This window comes from Cryptomeria japonica, chromosome 8, assembly GCF_030272615.1.
Source record: "Cryptomeria japonica chromosome 8, Sugi_1.0, whole genome shotgun sequence".
NCBI lineage: Eukaryota > Viridiplantae > Streptophyta > Pinopsida > Cupressales > Cupressaceae > Cryptomeria > Cryptomeria japonica.
Window position 1 is genome coordinate 317,500,168 of NC_081412.1, and position 23,381 is coordinate 317,523,548.

At 35.3% G+C, this 23,381-nt stretch overlaps 1 protein-coding gene across 4 annotated transcripts; it reads left to right on the top strand.

Annotated features, from left to right (window-relative positions):
- Positions 1–1,982: 1,982 nt before the first annotated feature.
- Positions 1,983–18,262, top strand: LOC131061495 (glycine-rich protein A3). 4 transcript variants are annotated; one of them, XM_057995198.2, is made up of 4 exons: positions 1,983–2,163; positions 6,650–7,205; positions 7,652–7,882; positions 17,823–18,262. In XM_057995198.2, the coding sequence occupies exons 2-4, from the start codon at positions 6,890–6,892 to the stop codon at positions 18,107–18,109; spliced, it is 834 nt and encodes a 277-aa protein (XP_057851181.2). In that variant the 5' UTR covers positions 1,983–2,163; positions 6,650–6,889; the 3' UTR covers positions 18,110–18,262. The 4 variants fall into 4 exon arrangements, with proteins under 4 accessions (XP_057851181.2, XP_057851180.2, XP_057851183.2 ...); XM_057995197.2 differs by having other exon boundaries at positions 1,995–2,163; positions 6,646–7,205; XM_057995200.2 differs by having other exon boundaries at positions 1,996–2,163; positions 6,646–7,205; positions 7,682–7,882.
- The last annotated feature ends 5,119 nt before the right edge of the window (positions 18,263–23,381 follow it).

The window sequence follows — 23,381 nt, forward strand, 5'->3', positions numbered from 1 at the left end:
AGATGCTAGGCTACTATGCTGTGCCTGTTGTAGGAAAGCACAACCAAAGGGAAAGGCAAGGAGGACAACAACTACAAAGGCCTGTTCAAGTTCCTCAGTAAGGAATGGGCTAGAAAACCGCTCCCTAAGAAGAGCCAAGCGAAAAAGAAATAACTTTCTGCATGTGGAGGATTTTTTTGTCGATGCTGTGTAGTTACTGGTTGGATAAGCCTAGTTTAGACTGTTGCTTATATTTTGCTGTTTATGGCCCTGCGTGGCATATGAATTATACTCTGACTAGTAGTATTTTATCGCTGTTAAACTCTCATAGTATGGTTTTTGTTTTTGATAGAGGTAAAAGGCTGCTTCTTTGTTGATTTTATGCGGACAATGGTTTTGCCATTGTTCTCTTAATTGTACCTATGGGTCAGCCCCCTCGTTTTTGGCTGCTTTTATTATCAAAAACATGCTTAACAATAGAATCATCATTAGTGAGGAGATCATATACATTGCGGGCTTTGATTTTAGACAAGAGAACCATCCTTCCATTTAAAGGATAGAAACTTGTGAGAATCAACATGAGAGATGGTAGGCAGGGCAAGGGCCACACAGGCATTCTTGAAATTAAAAAATCATGAAATTGAGAATTGATTTTTCATCTTTTTAGAAGGTATCATTTTAATTTAGATTTAACTTTGAAATTTATTTTAATTATTTGTCTTTTTATGAAATCACAAATAATAAACAAAATTATTAGAATTAGTTCAATTTATAACTATTTGTCTCATTATCTCTACCTCCCTCTTTTCCACTCTATCTCATCTGTTTATCTCCATTTATCAATTTCTCTCATTCTACACATTACACAAATACTTCCAACAACAAATTTTTTCACTTTCGACAGGAACTTTACTCAATGCGTTTCTGCAGGAACTTGACTCAATGCGTTTCCGCAAAAACTTAACTCAATGCGTTTCCGTAGGAACTTGACGCAATGCATCTCTTATTAAATACATATAATTAGTAAAAATAAAAGAAAAACAACTCATCATTATTTTGTTAATTTTAGATCTAATGATTTGGAACTTAGCTCTTTATAAATGAATCTCCTTATAACCTTTCAAACAACCATCTAGACTATACCATGAACAAATGGGAAGTTAAACCACAACCTATATATAACCCCATGTCCCCATGCGGCTGCTTAAGTGCAATTTTTGCTTAAAATTAAGTAGAGAGAGTGTTCCCATGCAAAATTTTAATTAAGAGGAAATGATAAATTGAAATCTTTTCCTATTTAAGTGAAGCACTTAAAAATAAACTTTGAAAAAAAGGGGGGCCTGGAAATAAGCAGCAACTGCTTATTGAGAAGATTGACATGTGGCTCTCCAAAAAACATTCCCTCTTTTTATTTGTTTCCAATTTTTTCTCCACAATTTATGTGACCAATTAGCATTAAAGATTTCTTTTAATAATGCAATTTAAGGTGACTCCATATTTTATAAGGAGCAAAATTTTACATTCATGGGACCACTAGCTCCACAAATTGCTACTAAAAAATTTGAAGGGCGCTTGCTAGCCAAAATAAAGATTGACATGTGGCTCTCCAAAAAAACATTCCCTCTTTTTATTTGTTTCCAATTTTTTCTCCATAATTTATGTGACCAATTAGCATTAAAGATTTCTTTTAATAATGCAATTTAAGATGACTCCTTATTTTATAAGCAGCAAAATTTTACATTCATGAGACCACCAGCTCCACAAATTACTAAATTTGAGGGGCCACTCCTAGCCAAAATAAACTAAACAACAACACGAGGACCTGCCCTAAGAATCCCAAAAATCATTGACCATACGAATTTTTACATTTATAATAATTTGGAATCATTATCTTCTCATCAACAAATATTCCAAAATATTAAAGGAGAAGTGGTGCGTGTCAATTTTCGTAAAGAAAGCATCAGATGGACCCCCCGTGTATTCTATTCTATTCGCTTACGCTTACGCGTCGTCAACGCGTTCTCTGTTTGCTCTTAAATACTTCCACACAAACCTCCAAATCTTTAACCCTGGTTGTGGCAAATTTTGCTCTTAAATACTTCCAGAGAAACCTCCAAATCTCTTAACCCTGGTGATGGCAAATTAACAACCAAGGATTATTTTTTCACAGCTTTTGTGATTTTGGTAAGCAATTCCTACCTTGTATTCAATATTTTACTCTCGCCTCTTTGCTAATCTTACTGTCAAGAGGTCAAAATCTTGGTGATTGGTTGTGGTTTTTAGTGAGAAATCCAATGAAACGCACTCTGAAATCGTGCATGTGAAAAATTGTTTGAAGGCACAGACATATTTAAACAACAGCTGTTGAAAGAGGCCATTGTTTTTAATCCCTTTCGATTTGCCTGTATGTGCATAAATCCGTAGGAAATCGGAGGGGAGCACAACGCAGTTTTTTTTTAATTTCTTGGTTAAATGTATGGCAAACCAGCGTTTTAAATTTTGTAAAAATCTATACTGAAGGAGATTATCGATTGTATGAATTCTTCCACCTTTTTTGAAAGTCAAGTAAACGATCCATTCTTAAGATGTACAAATGATGAAGTTTGTTTGAGTAAATCTTAAGAATTGAGGGTAAGCTTCCACCTTGTTTTTTGGAAGTTAGGTAAACAATTCATTCCCACCTTGGTTTTTGGAAGTTAGGTAAACAATTCATTCTTCAGATGTACAGATGATAAAATTTGTTTTGAGTAAATCTGAAAAATTGAGGGGAGACACCGCCAAATTCGTCCATAACACGATTTGATCTCATCCCTTAAAATGGGGCAATGCACTCAGCAAAATTTTGATCCCTTATCGTTTTTGGTTTGCCTTGTTAGTACAGCACCATCCACGGTATACAAAATTAAAACATTTTAATGTGGAGGGCTTATTCTCTGTCATCCTCGCATGTTGCACTAGAGTTCTTTGCTCTTATTTGACCTCTAGTTGCTGTTCGATTGGGGAGTTAAGAGGACACCCATCATTTTACAAGGATGCCAAAAAATTGGTAGTTTCAAATATCTAGTTGTCGGTGTTATGTTTTTGAGCTAGTCGCTTTCCATTCTAAATTCCATAAACCTCAGCCAGGTTGTTTTTTCAATAAAAATCTCAAATTATAAGTGAATTTCAAAATGTTCGTCAAATTTGTAGAGGTATGGGGGTTAGTGCAACGAGACCAAGGGTAAACTTGAGGGTTGGCTATTCCATTATAATTTCAAACAAATCCCGATTCCCTCCCGCCCCTGCCCCTGTTGAATTCTCTTTAGAGGCTCTCAAATAAGCATAAGCTAATCTCATGTTCTCAAATCAAGCTTAAGCTATAATTCCATGTCTGTAATGTCCCCTTTTGGGAGGACACTAAATCTTGCCTAATATACTTGTAGAGTTATTGCAAGTTATGCATATTCAGTCTGCTGTAGTAATTTGGACAGATTCAATTCGATGTTGTTCCCCTCTTCAAATGCACAGGTCTGCTGTTTATATCAATCTGATCTGCTACCTATACTCAGATATATATATTGTGTATGAGAATCCATCAGGTCTGATTCCTTTGATTATTGATTTAATGTTTCCTCTTCTTTTCCTTCAATGCCTGTTTTATTATTGTTTGCAGATTTGTATTTGTGTTCTGTGCTCTTTGATAAATGTTCATATCATTATCCCAGATTTTCTCATAATTCTCGTTAAGGTCTGCTCCTAAATCTGCTTTTAACGCTTCAGATATTTTGCTCTACTTCATGCATCCTACCTTCTCAAATGAAAACTTCTCCACTTTATATCCTCCAATGTAAGGGTCACACCTCTTCTTAATGGTCACAACCTTTCACAATTACCACCCTTCGAAAGGGTCACAACCTTTCATTATTGCTGCCGCTATGAAAGAGTCACTTCCTTATCTTCTTCCCATTAATGCTTCCTTAATTCCTTCGGTCCCTTCTTTCTTCCTTTTTCCTCTTTTTTGTCAAATGAAGTTCTTTTCTCTCTCTTTTATATCTCATGTTTGAGGGAGTCAACTTTTCATTTCATGTCTTTTGACCATTCATTAAACTTAATTAAATTTTAATTATATTAATTTTCATTTTTGTTCTTTTATATTTTAATTTATTATTATTATTTATTAATAAATCCTATTTCAACAAATGCAAATTTCCAATTAAGAGGATAAATTTTCATTTAAGGGAAAGGGATAAATTAAAAAAAAGAGGGGCTGTAGCAACTTCATTTGAGAGAAATGACATGTGGTTCAACCATTATTTTTCCTCTTCTTATTTGCTTCCAATTTTTTCTCCAAATTTCAATTGCAATAATTATTATTAATAATATGAAACATGCAACTTAAGATGATTGCTAAATTAGTAAATTATCAACAGTTCAAGTCATGGGGTCACCAGCTCCACAATTTTTTCTCCAAACTTCAATTGCAATAATTATTATAAATAATATGATTTAAACATGCAACTTAAGATGATTGCTAAATTATCAGCAGCTCCACAAATCGTAGGTATCAGTTTGACTGTTTAAAAAGTTAAGCAGTGGCAGTTAGTCAAAATAAGTTAAGCAGCAGGGTGGGGACTTGCTTTAAAAGTTAAGCAGTGGTGGTTAGTCCAAATAAGTTGAGTAGCATGGTGGGGACTTGCTCTAAAAGTTAAGCAGTGGCGGTTAGTCAAAATAAGTTAAGCAGCAGGGTGGGGACTTGTTCTAAAAGTTAAGCAGTAGCATGGGGACTTGGACTTGCCCTAATTAATTGGTGGATGATTCCATTTGGCTTTTTTTCATCCCTGAATTTAGTCGTCCCACAATTAGGAGAACTCATGTTAATTTTGTGCCCTAGATCAGTAATCAGATTTATGTCTTTTAATTATGCCTTAGTTTGTTAATCAAAATACCCTGGGAAAACCTCCAAGGTCTGAATAAGGTAATAACTCCACAATATACACTTTGCATTCCAGAGATCTGAAAATCTGAAAGGAGAAATATCAGTTACTTCCTTCTTTGGTTCTTCACTCGAATCTCCACAATGAATTAAAGAATGACTCGTTGATGAGGACCTGATGATGCCCTCTAACTTCACCCGTCATTATCTTAATAAAAGACGAACAACAACCTGAAGGTAAGAGCTTACTGAAATCTGAGGGTTAGTATAACCTTAGCTTTGATACCATGTTAATTTTGTGCCCTAGATCAGTAATCGGATTTATTTCTTTTAATTATGCCCTAGTTTGTTAATTAGATTTGTAATATTTTATTAAACCATAATTCAGTAAACTCAGAAATGAAACAAGTAAACAAGAGACAAACGCAAATACCTTGGGCAAACCTCCAAGGAGGAAAAACCCAACATTAAAGACCCACAGGTCAGATTATATATTCTCTCTTAATTGCACAAATACAATACTTAGCTTGCTTATCCAAATCTGATCCCTTTTGTATGTCAGAGCTGCACTTCTAAGCACTTCAAGTCTGCACCAAAAGAGGCCTATATCCTCTTGGACAAGTTCGCACAATCCTTGGATAAATTCGCACTTTTATTAGCAGAGCTAATTTGCTGATTGCATTAATGATTGAATTGTGTTTGCACTTTAACTTTATTTATATGGATCTTTTGACCAAGGTCAGCCTCAAACCGTTTTGGCGCCAATTTATATTTTGTGGCGTGAGTCCTTTTTGGTGTAGCGTGGAGGATGGCGCTGGACTTGTCTTGGGGCCATGCTACCCCTTAAGGATAGGACCCAGTCCTAAATGGGTTCGGATGTTGCCTTTGATGTTGCCTTAAGGCAATCTGAACCCATCTTTCCCTAGTTATAAATATAAACAACAACTCATTTTAAAAAAATTGGATTTGGAAAAAGGAAAATAATATTTTGTTGGATTAATTTTTTATAATGAATCTAATCCGGAAACCACAACAATGAACAAAATGAATAAAGCAAACTCTCAGAGCTTCAAACCAACCCATCTTAAATTAAAAAAAGAGGTGACTTGGCATGCATCTTATTTGAATGAAATATCAAACTCTATGTCGCCCCATATCATATTTGACTGGGTCTGTGGTAGTCCCCAACTTGTGCAATTGATGAAATTTCATCCATAGCAAAGTGGCCTGACATAGCACCCATTCTTGAAACTTTATAGAGGACAACCGTTTAGAAAATCTGAGAACTGGAAGACCATACCATGTGCTTAACTGTTTTTTTGTTTGCGTTGGAACAAGACTTACGTTCACAGTATATACTGAAGTAAGCTTTTTATTGTTGAGGGCTTCTTCTCTGTCATGTTTGCATGTTGCACTAGAATTCTTTTCCTTTGTTTAACATCTACTTGTCCTTTTAAGTGCTTGTAGATAAAATTAATTGGCATTATGGTCTGAGATTTATCTGTATTTTGGGAGGATAACTTTTTGATAAGTGTAAGTCATTTTTAGCAGCATGGGAAACTTAATTTAAAGTTGCTTGGTGGGATTGTGATTGTGTTTTTTCTTTTGTCATTTGTTTGTTTCCTGTGATATTTTGAAAACAGCGATGAAAATGATTTGCTGAGGTAGATAGGGAGATGAAATTCCCTTTTAGATAAAGGGGATAGGTGATTCTTGGTATTGAAACTTAACGGACTGTCTAACCATTTTTACAGGTAGTCAAGATTTTTGATCTCTGATGTGCACCGGCTCTTAGTTCCGTTGTTCAACACTGTTTTGCCTTTTAAGAGTTGAATCTGGTTACATCCTACTGTTACTATAGCTGTTGAAAGAGCAGAGGGAAGATAAGTGCCAAACACTGTTTAAACTGTCTGCATCCTTAAAGCTCAACTTCGCAATAAGAAATATTATCAGTTATATTGGCTTGCATTAATTACTCATTTGACAAGCTCAGTAAGGATGGGAGGAGGTAACAAAAAGCCAGAGGAGGGTGAACATGGGGACAAAGGACTCTTCTCAAATATTATAGGAGGTATGCATTCAGGTTATCCTCCTTCAGGATATCCTCCTTCAGGATATCCTCCATCAGCCCCTCCTTCAGGATACCCTCCTTCAGGTTACCCTCCTTCAGGATATCCTGGCCCACAAGGGTATCCTCCACCTCAGCAAAATGCACCATATGGTTACCCTCCTCAACAAGGTGCACCACCACCAGGATATCCTCCATATGGTGGCTACCCAGCCTCGGGTCACTCTGGAGGGCATCAACAGCCTGGTATGTTTGCTAAATCTTAAAACTGATTTTTTTAAATTTTATCAATTTTATATTTGTTTATTGAGATGAAGCATCGGGTTTTGATTTATTCTTGAAATAGGAATGATTAAATACGTGGTTAGTAAGTGGGTTATATGAGTCAAGGACAAAGACTTGTCTTTTTCATATATGTCCTATTGATTCGTCAATATATTTTTCTATTTATAATTTGTTTGAACATAGAATAAATAGTTGAAATTAAGTATGGGATAAATTTATTGCAAATCTAGTACTTCTTTATCTAATTATCAGATCTTTACTGTGCCATTGCAACTGCTGCTCTGTAGGGCTACAAATGTGTAAAGTTTTTTATATATTAATTCAGTATCTTCAATAAAATAAATAAAATAAAAATAAAAATAAATAAATACTTATTAAAAGCATTGCACAACAATCATTTCTACTAGCATACCTATCTTCTGGATATCCTCCATCAGCCCCTCCTTCAGGATACCCTCCTTCAGGATATCCTCCTTCAGGTTACCCTCCTTCAGGATACCCTGGCCCACAAGGTTATCCTCCACCTCAGCAAAATGCACCATATGGCTATCCTTCTCAACAAGGTGCACCACCACCAGGATATCCTCCATATGGTGGCTACGCAGCCTCGGGTCACTCTGGAGGGCATCAACAGCCTGGTATGTTTGCTAAATCTTAAAACTGATTTTTTAAATTTTATCAATTTTATATTTGTTTATTGAGATGAAGCGTTGGGTTTTGATTATTCTTGAAATAGGAATGATTAAATACGTGGTTAGTAAGTGGGTTATATGAGTCAAGGATAAAGACTTGTCTTTTTCATATATGTCCCTATTGATTCGAGAATATATTTTTCTATTCATAATTGGTTTGAACATAGAATGAATAGTTGAAATTAAGTATTGGATAAATTTATCACAAATCTAGTACTTCTTTATCTAATTATCAGATCTTTACTGTGCCATTGCAACTGCTGCTCTGTAGGGCTACAAATGTGTAAAGTTTTTTATATATTAATTTAGTATCTTCAATAATGTTCATGCATTTACACGCACAGTAAAGGCAAGAGATATACATCAATCATTTCCTGTTTGGCAGTCACGCTGTTTTTAGAATTAGATTTTCTCAGAATTATAATCATTGAAGATCTGAAATATTCTCGATAAGCTTTGATGATGTTTTTGTTTGATAGTCTCATGTGGTGCCAAGAGCCAAGTGGCAAGCATTGTTAAGGAAATCCGAAATACTAATAGCAACGAAAAGCCTCAATTCTTGAATAAACTACAATATATTGTACATTTCCTGACAGTGATGTATTATTACATGAAAGATTACATCATGTTAATTAACTACAAGTTTAGTTTTATTCATCCGTAGGTCTTTGTTGAGCTTATTCATATGGTTAAATTTGAGAATTTCCTTGCAGTATATATATAATACAGACCGAAGTATTCTCTGGAGAGTAAAAGTCCAAAATGAATTTCAATTTATGACTTTTATTTTCTGACACTGGGATTGAACTGGCGTGCCTCAATATTCTATTCTAACTCATCCGACAAAGTTGAATGACATCTTAGAGTTGCTAGCCTTAGACCTTACCATTCCAATTCACGTTACACAACTAAAGTTCTATGTCCATTTCATCTTAGAGTTGCTAGCCTTAGACATACCATTCCAATTCATGTTACACAACGAAAGTTCTATGTCCATTTCTTTCATCCATGACTACATTTATATGATGGCAGGTTTGTTTGTCTTCATGTCTGTAGATTCCTGAAAACATGATGTCTCATAATCTAGCTTGACAGATTCGTTGCATATTTCAAAGCACAATGTCTCCTATAAAATTTCATCTTAGGGGCCTTAAATTTTTTCTTATCCACAGTAGAGTTAACCATGCCATCGCATTTTCTATCATGTGTGCCAAGCTTTGATGGCCCAAATTCTTTACTTGGCTATGCTGGCCTTTGTAACTTGATGCTGCATTGTATAGTAGAAGCATTAGCACCAGCACCAATTCTCATGGCACAACACTTCTGCTATTGTTTCATTTTTGTAGATTCATGAGCACATGAAGTTCTACAATCTAGCTTGACAACCAATTTATTACATCTTTCAACATTTTTCTGCAAATTGTCAAGCAGAGGCTTTGCTGAGCATAACATCCTCTACAAGACAGCATCATTAAGGCCCTTTCAAGAGAATATTTTCTGCCCGTATTGTACTTAACTATACTATTGTATTATCTATTGTCTGAGCCAAGTGTGACAGTCTGATGTCTTATGACTGTGCTGGCCATTTGTAGCTTGATGGTACATTCTATAGAGCCAGTACTAGCACCAGCTCCTATCCTCATGGCACCACAATTCTTCTTTTTTTTTGGCATGCTACACTGCTGGCTATGCTGAGTCGGCACATAGCACAAAGAGGGCTTTTGCACAGTTCAGGTTTTGCATCAGGCCTCTGTGCCATATGGCACCATTCCAAACTAGGCTTTCATGCTTTGGGGAGAGTTAGAAGACAAGCCTGTGCAGCACATACATGGAAGATGAAACAATACAGTAGTAGGAAGGTGAACTGTCAACTGTCACTTATCTTTATCCCTTCTGTAATTTCTTTATCTTAATTACCAGTTTATATTTATATATATACTTATGGTCAGGCCCTAAGTTTGATGTCTTGGTATAGAGATATGATTAATTGATGCACACGAATCCATTCTAGTTAGTTACATCAGCTAGGATGCATTCCTCTAGTTCTCTGATGACAATAGTTCTCGTTTCAGCCTTTTGGCCTTTCTTATTCAATTTTTATTAGAACACAACCCAGTAATTTGCCAACTAGGCTATAAATTCTTGGTGCTATTCCAAACAAGGCTTTCATGTTTTGGGGCGAGTTATAAGACAAGCCTGTGCAGCACATACATGGAAGATTAAACAATACATTAGTAGGAAGGTCAACTGTCAACTGTCACTGATCTTTATCCTTCTGTACTTTATTTTAATCGCCAGTTTATATTTATATATATACTTATAATTAGGCCCCAAGTTTGATGTCTTGACATAGAGATACGATAAATAGTTGTACATTAATCCATTCTAGTTAGGTACATCAGTTTTTATGCATTCTTCTAGTTCTTTGACGACAATAAAAGTTCTTGTTGTCACAGAAGTTTGCACCCTTGCTGAGCTATCAACTTAGCAACTTTGTAAAATTTGGAAACAACCCCGAAGTGTGGGACCTTGCGCAAGGGGGGTTGAATCTTTGGAGAAGGCCGACTTCCTTCTCCATCCAAAGTGCAGGTGTTGAACCAACTCACAACTCCAAATTCTACTTCTAAACCTATTTTGACAACTTGCAGAGGAAAAGGGAAGAAGGAAATGCTAAAATGAAAGGTGGTGATGCACCAAGATAAGATATGTTCCTCTCCCCACCCCAAAATGACACAAAAAATCAATTGAAATACCCTGGAGATGCACAAACTTAAGTTGCATGAATGACCTAAACACACGTATGGAGGTTAGGATCCACCAAATGTCAAAAGGGGAGAAAGGTTTTCTACAAGTCACAACTGAGAAACAAATTAACATAGCATACATGTGAGAGGAAGCCACAAAAACTTACACTTCCAATGAAGGTAAGAAAACATACACAACATGCATAAGTTGAAGAGACACAAGAATGATGATTTCAATTCATTCTTAGGGCATTGATCAAACTTACAGAAAGAGTAGAGAGTAGTTCAAGCCAGCAGGGAGAGAACCCTTTACAATGAGGCTTAACAGCCTATATATAGCAAATTGGTCGTAGAAGAGAGACCAATGGTCAAGGGGGGGAAGCCTTTATCCTAGCGTGCGCAGAAGAATGTCAGTTCGGGAAGATAGGGAAGTTCACAAATCTGATATGGTTGTGTGTGCAAGCAACTTGGCCTACCTTGAGAAGGAAATCTCAAGAAGAGGAGTACTTCTAAGGTGGATTGTCTGACATTCCAAGGTCAGAGCATGCAGACCTAACATGAAGGCCATCAAGTAACCATAAATAAGCATGGCTTTGGACTCCACTTGATGGCAATCTTGGAAAAACATTACATGCAACCTTGTAGCTCCATGAATGAAAGTAGACAAGTTGTAGGGGTTGGTGGAGCATTAAGAGCCTTGAGTATTGAGCACGTCATCTGGAAGTGTCATAAGTTGTTGGAAGTTGGATGTCAAGCCCTTAGGAAAATGTTGCAAGGGGAGAGGAGTTGAGAACTCCAGAGTCTAGAGGGAAAGGAGAAATGGGAGGAAAGGAGGTCTGGAATTCCAAGATTCCGGGGTCCAGAAGGAAAGGAGGAAAGGGTGGAAAGGGTGGAAAGGAGGTTCAGAATTCCGGGGAGCCTTGAGTATTGAGCACGTCATCTGGAAGTGTCATAAGTTGTTGGAAGTTGGATGTCAAGCCCTTAGGAAAATGTTGCAAGGGGAGAGGAGTTGAGAACTCCAGAGTCTAGAGGGAAAGGAGAAATGGGAGGAAAGGAGGTCTGGAATTCCAAGATTCCGGGGTCCAGAAGGAAAGGAGGAAAGGGTGGAAAGGGTGGAAAGGGTGGAAAGGAGGTTCAGAATTCCGGGGCTCCGAGATTCCAGGGTTTGAAAGAAAAGGAGGAAAGGGAGGAAAAGAGGTCTGGAATTCTGGGGTTTCAAGGTCCAAAAGGAAAGGAGGTCCAAAATTCTGTGGTCTGGGAAAGGAGGTCTGGAATTTTGAGGTTCTGGGATTTTGGAGTCCAAAAAGAAAGGAAGAAAGCTCGAAATCGCCTCCTAACAAGATAACACTTAACATTTCATGATTCCATTGGTTTTGTCCTTGATCAACTGGGGCAGTGTTGGTCCATGGAACATATCTCTGATCAGTTCTGACTGATGGACCAAGGGTGTCATAAAATGACAACAGTTTTCATTCAGCCTTTTGGTCTTTCTTATCCAATTTTTATTAGAACACATCCCAGTAATTTGCCAACTAGGTTATAAATTCTTTGTGCCACCCTTCTAGCCCAGTTTTGGAGATAATTGGGATATTAGAGGAGATTTCACACTAATTTGTTCATGGGGCTAATATACTTACAACCCATTCAACAGTCATGTAGAACAACCAAAGGAAGGATTGTAACATTTATATTAGAACCCCTAGCAAAACATGTTTGAAGAGAAAGATGGCTCTCTCCAAGAAGAGACTTACTGATGTGTCCTTTGACCTTCAACAACTCTTTAAGGAAGTCTTTGAGACATGCGCTGTACTCTTTGGCCTGTTCTTTGAACTCATGACGTAGTTGAGTCCATCTTTTTGCATGTAAGAATGCTTTTTATATATCAAGGTCCAAGCTCAATTGAATTTTTTGATGTTGCAAACCAAATTGACAAAGTCTTGAATGAGTGGACTTGATGTTTAGTGTCCTACTTCTCTGTTAACCTATTCGCTGGTGTTGACAAGATTATCTTTAGTTGTGTTGAAGATGTTAAGTCTGGTCTCACATCAGTGGGAAGCTTAAAATCAATGCCCATTACAAGCTTGATTTTACATTGGTTGACCACTTGTGAGAAGTTTTTCAGCTTGTATGCAAAAAGTACTACTCATTAAGCACTGTGATGAATAGCACACGAAATTCTAGGAATTGTATAAAGGAACTATTTTTACAAACTCCAAGATATCCATGTTGGTCTCACAGTTGTGGGAAGCTACAATCAATGTGCAATACAGGCATTATTTTTCTTTGGTTGACACTTCCGAGAAGTTTTTCAGCTTGTCTGCAAAAATTACCGTCCTTTTAAGCACCATGAGGAAGAGCATATGAAATTTTAGCAATTGTGCAAAGGAAGAATTTTTATAAACTTGATCATGTCCACATTGGTCTCACAGTGGTGGCAAGCTTACAATCAATGCCCAACACAAGCATTATTCAAAATTTTTTATTGGTTAATACCTGTGAGAAATTTGTCAGTTAGTATGCAAAAAGTACTATTCTTTTTAAGCACTATGAGGAAGATTGCATGAAGTTCTAGGCAATGGAACTGTCAGTTGGGGATCATAAAAACGGAATCTATGACCTCCATATGCACCTACAAATTTGTGATACATGAGGTGCTACTGCTCTAGAATACATATGTGTCTTTTTTGATCTATATTCCAAATTAGTGTTTCTCACCATGCAAAGTTTGGGGAGATATCGTGATGCCTAAGATTGAAGCAAAGGTCAAGATAAAGCCAAATCATCCAGTGTAGAAGCAATCCCCGATGCACACCAATATTAACAGCTAAAGACCCCAGTGCTACTAGATTGGAAAGAGGAGTACGTTGTCTCAAATCCACAACAATTCTGAGTGCCACATGTAGTCATTAATTGTATAGTCCACATCAGATCAATTCTAAGCAGAGACATTAATCCAAATGCTCTACTTGTCTGAGTGTCATCACCTTTGCCATCGTCAGCTCTGAGGAACAAGATCGCTTCTTCTACACAGGAGTATTGGGTTAATGTCAATGGTTTTGTGTCATTGTAAGGCTTACTACTGAAGCACATCCTCATCTATAATCAGTAAAATAGCCCATCAGGAAAAACATATTCAAGTTTCATGATAATGCACGAGTATGGAATCAATCCTAAATGCAATACAAGCATCTATGATGTATTGCCATTGGAGAAATTTGGCATTCCACTTGGTAAGCCAGTATGTTCTCCGACTGCAATGCCACATACATGGGTAAACCACAACATGTGTTTGTATAGTTAACAAGTCAATAACTTTATCTCAAAGTTCCTTTTAATTACCAAAGCTACTTTGGTATTCACCAAGCAATGCTTGCAAGCTTGTGTCCCATATGGAAAAGATTGCGTTGCTCATGGTTGTAATATCCCTACATAAATATTGATATATAATCAATTATCTTATTTCTCATCTTATTGATTTTTCTTATATAACCAATTTCTATCTTATATTCTTATATAATCAATATCTAAATTTTAATTTATCAACAATGTTTAATATTTAATATTAATTTATAATCAATAATAATTAATATTAAATAATATAATAAATAAATCCCAAGTATTGAAGTGCTGTTTGAAAAGACACGATTCCATTAATTCTTAGCAACAGCTTATTAAGAAACTCATGATGACGGAAGGGGGTGCAAGGAAAGGGTGTTGACTAAGAGCCACGTCCTTGCACACAAGACCATTGAAAAAGGTTATAAGGACAGGATTCCCAGGGGAAAGAAGGCATCGAATGATAAGGAAAGAAAATAGAGATCGGTGGATATAAGCAGATTGCTGTATCTTGCTTCCATCGGTATGTTTTATTCATAAATTGTTATAGTATCGAGGCTTCTTTCTGAGAACTGTTCTGCAGTTATATATTTATAATAATGTCTGAAATATATATAGATATATATATATATGTCTTGATTAGAAAAAATAATAATATTAGATTGTAAATCAGAAAGAACTCTTAAGGTAATAAACATTAAGAAGAATATGTATATACTATTCATTCTTGCTGCTATTATCAGTATTTATGAAGACGGGGATGAGGTGTTCCAAAGAGGGGCAGTCTAAATCCAAGCAATAGGTTAAGTCCCAAGATAGGGTGGGGATCAGCGACCCATAAGCATTGAGGGTATAGACCCAAGATAGGTAAGGGCTTGGATCTGTAAACTTTGAGGGAACCTATTGTAGTTGGTCTCTAAGTGCTTTGGTAACATACATAGACCCTTCTCCCTTACAACTGAAGTAGTAGCAGGGTTTGATATCTATATTACGAACTATGAATAATGAATTTAATTATCTAATGAGGAAGATAAATAAGCACTTCTTAATAACTAATAAGTTGAAGAATATCAATGACTGGTTCTCATGATTAGTCTCTCAATCAATTTTAGTATATTGAAATAGGTAAATTATGTTAATCAGGTAGGGGACATTACAATGGTTTGGTCAGAGGCACTAGAACCGTAGAGTAATCATGCATTGGCAGCGTGCCAAGTTGTGCATAGAGAAGTGGCAACCTGTTAATCTATTACTAATAGTAGTGGGGATGTCTTTGTGTAAACAAAGGTGTCTCGATATTGTACATGGTAAAGCATCAGATCAATTTGGGTTAAGGGTGATTTGAGGATCTCCATTTTGAAAGTCCACTGCATCAAAGATCTATTTGGAAGAATGATGAGATTCAATGCTAGATCTAAGAACCCATCAGTTAAAGGATGATCAGGCCAAGCCCTTTTCCTTGAAAACCTGTCAGTCTTAGTACTAAAGAAACATGGTCCTTGAAACTTTTGCATCAATTCTCCATTTCTCAACAATAATTATGAAAAAATGATGCATTGTTGACATTGATAACTTGTGCATTAGCTTCGAGGTGCACAATATTGTACCAAAAGTGACCTGAAGTTGGGCTGTTTGGAAGGCAACAATAAGAACTAAAGAGGAATTGTATGAGTGATTTTGTGTCTTTTGCTTTGACCTATGTGCTAACATTGTTCATTTCTGATGAATGTGACATACCGAGATCCTTCATCATTGCTAGCTTATTCATCATTGTCTATGGATGATATTCTCATATTTAGCAAGGATTGGAAAGGACATGTATTTAAGATATATACGTATGTGCTTATGTATTTGTGTGAATGTATATGTATGTGTATGTGCATGTGTGCTTATAGCCTTATACATATATACACACATACACATATATACTCTATGTATGTATAGATACATATTAACATCTATACATCACATATGTATATGTATGCCTGTATAGATACATACTAACACCTATATAGGCATATTTATATATGTGTACATATATAGAGATATATAATAATGTCTATAAGCGCACACACATTTATACACACATATATATGTATATGTATGTATGTATGCACACAAAGTCATGCTTGCGCTTGGTTCCTATGGTGGATACAGAGATATGGATGCATGATTTCATTCTAGATAGGCAAATTAGTTCAGAAATATTCATCAAGTTTTTTGATCACGAGGATTTTTATTCTCTGTCTTGTTGGCCGTTGTTTTAGTATATTCTAAATCCTTTTGAGTTTCGCTAAATAGAAGAGCATTATTGTGCTATCGCTTTGTCTTCTAAAAGAGCATTAGTTTATGCCATTGTTTTCTTTTGCCCATTCATTCTGTAATTTGCAATTTATCAGATAGATTATCTGTTGTCCTCTATGCTACCAGCTTGGCCTGGTGGTGCAGGTCAAATCACTACAAAAATGGCTAACAAAGAGGCTGGTACACCTATTTGCCCTTATATTTTTATTGCTACAGCTGGTCTTCTTTCTCAAAATATATGCAATGACATCCAAAAGACAGCAGCCTAGCATACCTTACAACATTGCTTCTTTCTTACTAAACTAGAATGGTTGCATGGTGCTCTCTTGGAATAAAGATACAAAATTCTCAAATGGGTTGCAAGTTCCTTATCAAATCCTGCTTTATCTGGCATAGGTCCTTACAAATTTAGATTTTTCATATTAATAATTAAGTCTGATCGTGTACTCAGAATTTTTTTGTGACATTTCTTTGTAAAAAGGGAAAGTTCATTTATCTCTAAACCCACATCTCAGCTGTCTTGCTCTTCTCAGCCCAGCAATTAAAATTTTACACACGTCTATATAAGAGTGTATAATATTATGAACACATGGTCCTTATTTTTGAGAATAAGATCCGTATGTCCGAGAGCCAGGGAGACGGATTCAAAACCTATTGGAGCTTGCCTTCACATGTTCTAGTCATGCCGTCAATGAATATTCCTTAATGAAAGCTTGCGGCACCTGCCAAATTAAATACAAAAATATAATAAAGTACCATAAGTCAAAAGAGCTAATAGTGGAAGCGCTAGTTAACAATGAGTATAAGATCAGTCTGGTGCAGATTGAAGAATATGTTTCACTGAGGTCAAGACTACTTTTTTGGTCACATGGCAAGTGGGAAGATTGATTTATGGAGATAGCATGGCTGTGATCTTAGTAATACAGGTCATTTCCTCTATGTTTTGATGTGCCATATAGTCTCTAATTGGGAGTTGTCTACACTTAACTGTATTGCCACGTTATCTTTTTGGTTAACGTTCAATAGGATTTTACTGCTGTGATCTTAGTAATACAGGTCATTTCCTCTTATGTTTTGATGTGCTATGTAGTCTCTTATTAGGACTTGTATACACTTAACTGTATTGCCACGATATCTTTTTGGTTAACGTTCAATAGGATTTTACTATTTGGTTTTTATGTACACTTTTTCATGCATCATGTAGAAATTATCTGTGTGCTTTTAGGTTAATATGATATATTTATATTTAGTAGCCAATGCACATGGGATGAGTTAATTTTTTAAAACGCAGTGTCCTGAAAAGTTTCTTTTCAACTAATTACGTTCAGTGGAAGCTTTAATAAGTAAAAACAGGTTTTTCTTTTCTTTTGGGGCTAATTTTTGGACTTGAAGAAGTAAGACAAGACTTTTGTTTGCTTTTGCAGCGAATAAATTGGGACTTATTAATATTACTGTACTTAATAAAAATGCTTTTAACGTTAATTGATCAATGTCATTCTCAGGGCATGGCATGGGTGGATTAGGGGGTGTTCTTGCTGGAGGTGCAGCAGCTGCTGCTGCAGCTTATGGTGCTCACCAACTTGCTGGACATAGTGGACATAGTGGACATGGTGGATTTGGCAGTGTTGGTGGACATGGTGGATTCGGCAGTGGTGGTGGACATGGTGGCTTTATACCACATGGAAAGTTTGGGCAGCATGGAAAGCATGGAAAGCATGGAAAGTTTAAACATGGAAAATTTGGGAAACATGGAAAAGGTGGATTTGGAAAATTTAAGAAATGGAAATGACTGCATGGCTTTGGAAAATTTAAGAAATGGAAATGACGATTTCAATAACATGTAACAGCAAGGTGGATGACAAATCTGATGGATTTATTATAATTTAGTTTTTGTAATGCAATCTATTTTAACAAAATAAAATGGTCTTTTAATTTGCTGGAATGGCTGTCCTGGGCAATGAGATTGTTAAACTGACTTGTATATATTACAGTAAACCTTACAGTCGAAATATAACTATGGTTGATTTGTTCTGTAAATTTTAGGAAGTTGCGATCGTTGTGTTATTGAAAATAGCTGTATGAGCTGCAGCTGAGTAGAAAGATTTCTGCTGCAGATCTGATCTGGCACATAATCTAGATCTATGATAATGTGTTTTTACAGTTAATTGTGTACGATTTTTTTCTCACTGTTTTAGATCACACAGAGTGACTTTTTTGACTTTTTAAAATTCCGATGATGGATAACTGAGTGTGATGCAGGCAATTCGAAACATTTCTCATCTTCATGGAAAAATTATGTCCATCATAGATCTATGATATTCATCATCTTTATTTTGATAGCATGTTTGTAAAGCTTTACTCAGTTGCTCTTGAAAATTTATTGGATCAGTTTCTGCACTCTAGCCCCCATAGTTGGAAATCTATAGCTTGCAATAAAAGAACTGTATGTAGCATTTTAGCTTTCTGACATTCTTGGCAGGTTTATACTTTAATACAGCAGGGTTATGTTATTTCTGATTCCGGAGACGAGAAAATACATGTTAATCACTGTCAAACGCATAAAATTTGTTATAGAATCAATTCCGTGTAATAAAGACCTGCCACATTTGTTGTGTCCTTTGATGCAAAAAGGTGTTCTGTTTTATTTTGCGACACCTGAATAAGAGGGTAGATTAAAAAGCATAGGTAACGAAGCCAACATTGCCTATTTAGCTTTTGGTACAACAAAATAAATTTCCAATTTGATAATGGTTTTAATAAATGACCTAGTATTCCGTCATCTTTCATGTCAATTGTTCATATGTGAGGGTTTAGTCATTTACTTTCGTCTTAGGGGAAAGGACCCAGTAGTTGAGCATGTACCAATTGTTGTGAGGTTGTTGATACCTTTTGTTCCAAAAATTGAACAAATAAAACTTATTGTTTGAAACAAAAAATATCAATTTTTGTTTGGAAATGTATCAACAGTTGTTAGGAAATGTATCAATAGTTGTTAAGAAATGTACTAATTTTGTAAAAAGTAACCAATCAGGTGATGCCATGTCAGCTGCACAACTATTGGGGTCTCTTTTGCACGCTTATTGGTCTCATTTTTTTTTGGGGCTGTTTTGGACACCTTGGCAAAAAGCATGTTGATGTGGCATCATATTTGACGATGTGGCCCTGAGACCTTAGTTATAAGCAGGGGACTTGCCAAGTAAGCTGCTGTAAAAAAATCGGAGTGATTTGAAATTTTCAAGTAGGGTTATCAGAAGTGCGAAGTTAGGGTGTACAACTACTGGATCCTTTTCTCTATTTAATATTTAGTTATTCTATATAAACTAAAAAGAAGACCTTTCGTAAGAAAACTAAAAATATGGAACCTAGAATATTTTTTCCTAATTGTTTTTAATTATGAAAATAAAAAAATAAAAAGTAAAAGGTCATTACCTTTTCAAATGTTAAGGTTTTGTATGTTAACTTTTGAATTCTTTTCTTCTATCATTCTAAAATATAGGGAGAGGAGATTAAATGAGCTTATAGATTAGAATAGGTTGTTAATAGAAAAATTAAAAATAAAGGTTGAGATAGAAAGATTAAAAATAAAGGTTAGAGGCAAGTTTATTTGTTTGTGAAGATTGATGTTCCTTTTAGATTAGAATAGATGGTTAAAAGAAAAGATAAAAATAAAGGTTGAGAGAAGTTTAATTGTTTGTGAAGAGTGATGTTCTTTTGATTTTTTTGTTTGTTATTATTATGTATTAGAAAAAAATGTAAATTGATAGCAATGTTTATCATATAATAGTGTTTGTAGGGTTATAATTTGGTTCTTTTGTTGTGCAAGTTAATATTAACAATTGCAATTCCTCTAATTTGTGTGATATTTAGAGAATATTGGTGTTGTAGACTTTTTTAGGGGTTCATCTTGAGCTGGTTGAACTATAGAACTTATTCAATTGCAATCTAGCCCCAATCTAGCTCTACAGATTTATTTATTTATTTGTTGTGATGAAGTATCAAAAAAAAGATTTGAAAGAAACATTGGAATGGATCTTTGGAAATGTGTATAAATGTTTAAGGTGATTTTAGTATTAGAGTGTGTAGGTCCAAACATAAAGATATAGTGATTGATTCTACCATACTGTGTGGTGTAGCGATTGATTCTACCATACTGTGTGGCGTTTGTGTTTGTTGTAGCTTTTCATTTTTCTCATAAATATGCAACAAGTCTTTAATAATCAATTATGTAATTGTTCATGGTTTAGGCTTAATAAGGATATATAGACAAATTTGCATACAAACTTGGGTTAAAAAAGGTGGATACAAGAATTTACAAAAAAATGAGCTCATATATTACGGACGTTATAAGCATTGTTTTTTATGAGGTTGCTTCTAGGGTGGTCACATGGTTAGAATTGAAATGGAACTAGGGGTTTATGTTTAGAAAGACAAAATGTGAAGTGGGTTATATGATAATGGACAATTTGCACGCTAAAAGATCATAGAAGACTATTGCAATTGTTCAAGGAAGGGGGCTAAATGTAGGTATGAAAGATGTACAAATGTTACTTTTCATCACATTTTGTCTTCATGTGAATGTCTTTAGGTCTATACAACACATTTGTATAGTAAACACATATTTAGTACAAACATTAGAAACTTAATAAACACAAGTTAGTACAAACATTAGAAACTTAATAAACACAAGTCTAGGAAATTCTATCTCATGTATCAAATATAAGATAAGAGGCTGTCATGGAGATATGACCAAAGTTGGCCTACAATAAAGTCCAAGAAAAGAGTTGCAATTGTTCAAGTAAGGGGGGCTAAATGTAGGTATGAAAGAGGTACAAATGTTACTTTTGATCACATTTTGTCTTCATATGAATGTCTTTAGGTCTACAACACATTTGTACAGTAAACACATTTAGTACAAACATTAGAAACTTAATAAACACAAATCTAGGAAATTCTATCTCATGTATCAAATATAAGAGGTTGTCATAGAGATATGACCAAAGTTGGCCTATAATAAAGTCCAAGAAAAGAGGTTGGAAAAGGGAATGGAGAATTATGATGTAGATGGTATCCATGGAGTTATCAAGTTTTCTATGAAGAATACAATCCTTAAATAATGTGATTGGTGTATGACCTATGATAGAATCACATTAACCAATGTATAGGATCTATGGTAGAATCACATTAACCAATGTATAGTATAAAGTCCATGAAGGTGTCACTTTAACCATTGTGTGGTGTGGGACCTATGACATAGAGAGAATAAAAAAAAAATGTATAAACAATATGCACAAGTCTAGGGGATTATACCTTATCCATTAAATTAAGAGGAATTTTGGAGAGGTGAATTAATTTGGCATCCATGAAACCTACAAGAGAGGTCGAAGAAAGGGAAAGGAGGAATCTTGTTGTATTTCATTTTGGATTGAATAAAATTTGACTTTTGAAGGCTCACAACCCTTTTTACTAGTTTTTACCATATTGTACAAATTTCACAACACTGTAGGGTCACTTAGGTATTGTAATTTGAATGCCCAACTGAATATCTATCATATTGCGTTGACCAATATGAATAATACAATCCATGATTATTGTGACAAGTGTAAGACTCATGGTAGTATTACATTAATCATTGAGTGGTGTAGGAACCATGCTATAAAGATGGTCCACATGCTATAAGATTAGTATTTAATAAGCATAGGTCTTGTTGTAACTCAATTTGAAAATGTAAAAATTGCTTGAGACATAGCCCCCGTATGTATTTGGCCTCATATTTGGCTATCATATATAGCCAATCTATGAAATCTTTAAATGCAACTCATCCTCGATATTTCTATCAATTGTTGGAAATTGTAAAAATCTAAGAAATCTCTTAATTTAGGAGTGATTTGGTCATCTTTTACAAAGTTGCAAAATTTTGGTTTACTATTGAAAATATTATATTTTTCTAACCTCTTAACTTGATTGCCTTGCTTATATGGAGATTCCAAAAAGTTTATTAGATACCTTCATCTATTTTTTCACTTCATTAATTTGTGGGATGTTGATAGATATTTGAACTTCAACTTCTTTGTCTCAACCTATCATCCTCTTATTCATCCTCACATACTCTTTTTCACTTGCTTCTTTCATTATTTCCTTCTCGCAAAGTTGTATTGTTTATCTAGACATATTTTGATTCATTTCCATGTCCCAACACTCCATTCTTACATCACCACATTCTTTCATTCCCAACATCCTTTCCCTACATGTTTCTCTACATCATTTTCATCTAGTTGTGAAGTTTTAATGGACTTCTTGACTTTCATCTCCATGTCTACTTCTCACCTCTAGTCCTACAATCAAAGAACACAACTCTTGTCCTATCTTTTTCCCATGTTCCTTTAATCCTTTCCTACGAACTTTCAATGGAATTTCAAGCTTGCATTCTAATGTCTTATCTTGACTTAAACTTATGCTCGTTTCATTCATTTTTGTGTAGATTTTAATTTAACTTTTGAACTTATTGTTTTCTATCCAAACATACCATCTTAATTTCCAATGTTGTGTATATTCACCACTTTTCTTTCTAAGCACTTCATTTTCTCAATTTATTCTTTTGTGGAGTTTTGATGGACTTTTGAATTTCTATTGTAGCCTCTCGTGTTGACCTCTAGTCCTAGTTTGAAACCCCACATCTCCCATTGTCACATCACGTCCCACACTTAATCCTTACATTTCCTCCTATTTTCCTCAACCTCTCCCCAAATATTTTTAAGATGCCATTAATGACTCAATTTGACTCCTACAATCACTGCAACACCTTTTTCCCACTTGAACACCATTATTTATCTCAAGGATGCAAATTCACATTAAATTTCAATAATGGCAGACAAGGGCAACCATGTTGCCATGAATATAGTGGTTGATCTCTACACGTCGATGATCTTCATTCTAGCCTAGATCACCTATTCAATATAATTCATAAGATTTGACTTGTCTTGCACGCCACATTTATGAACTCTTATTTTCAATCATTTTTCGCAAGCAATCAAGGGAGCAAATAATAGTATTGTATATAAAAA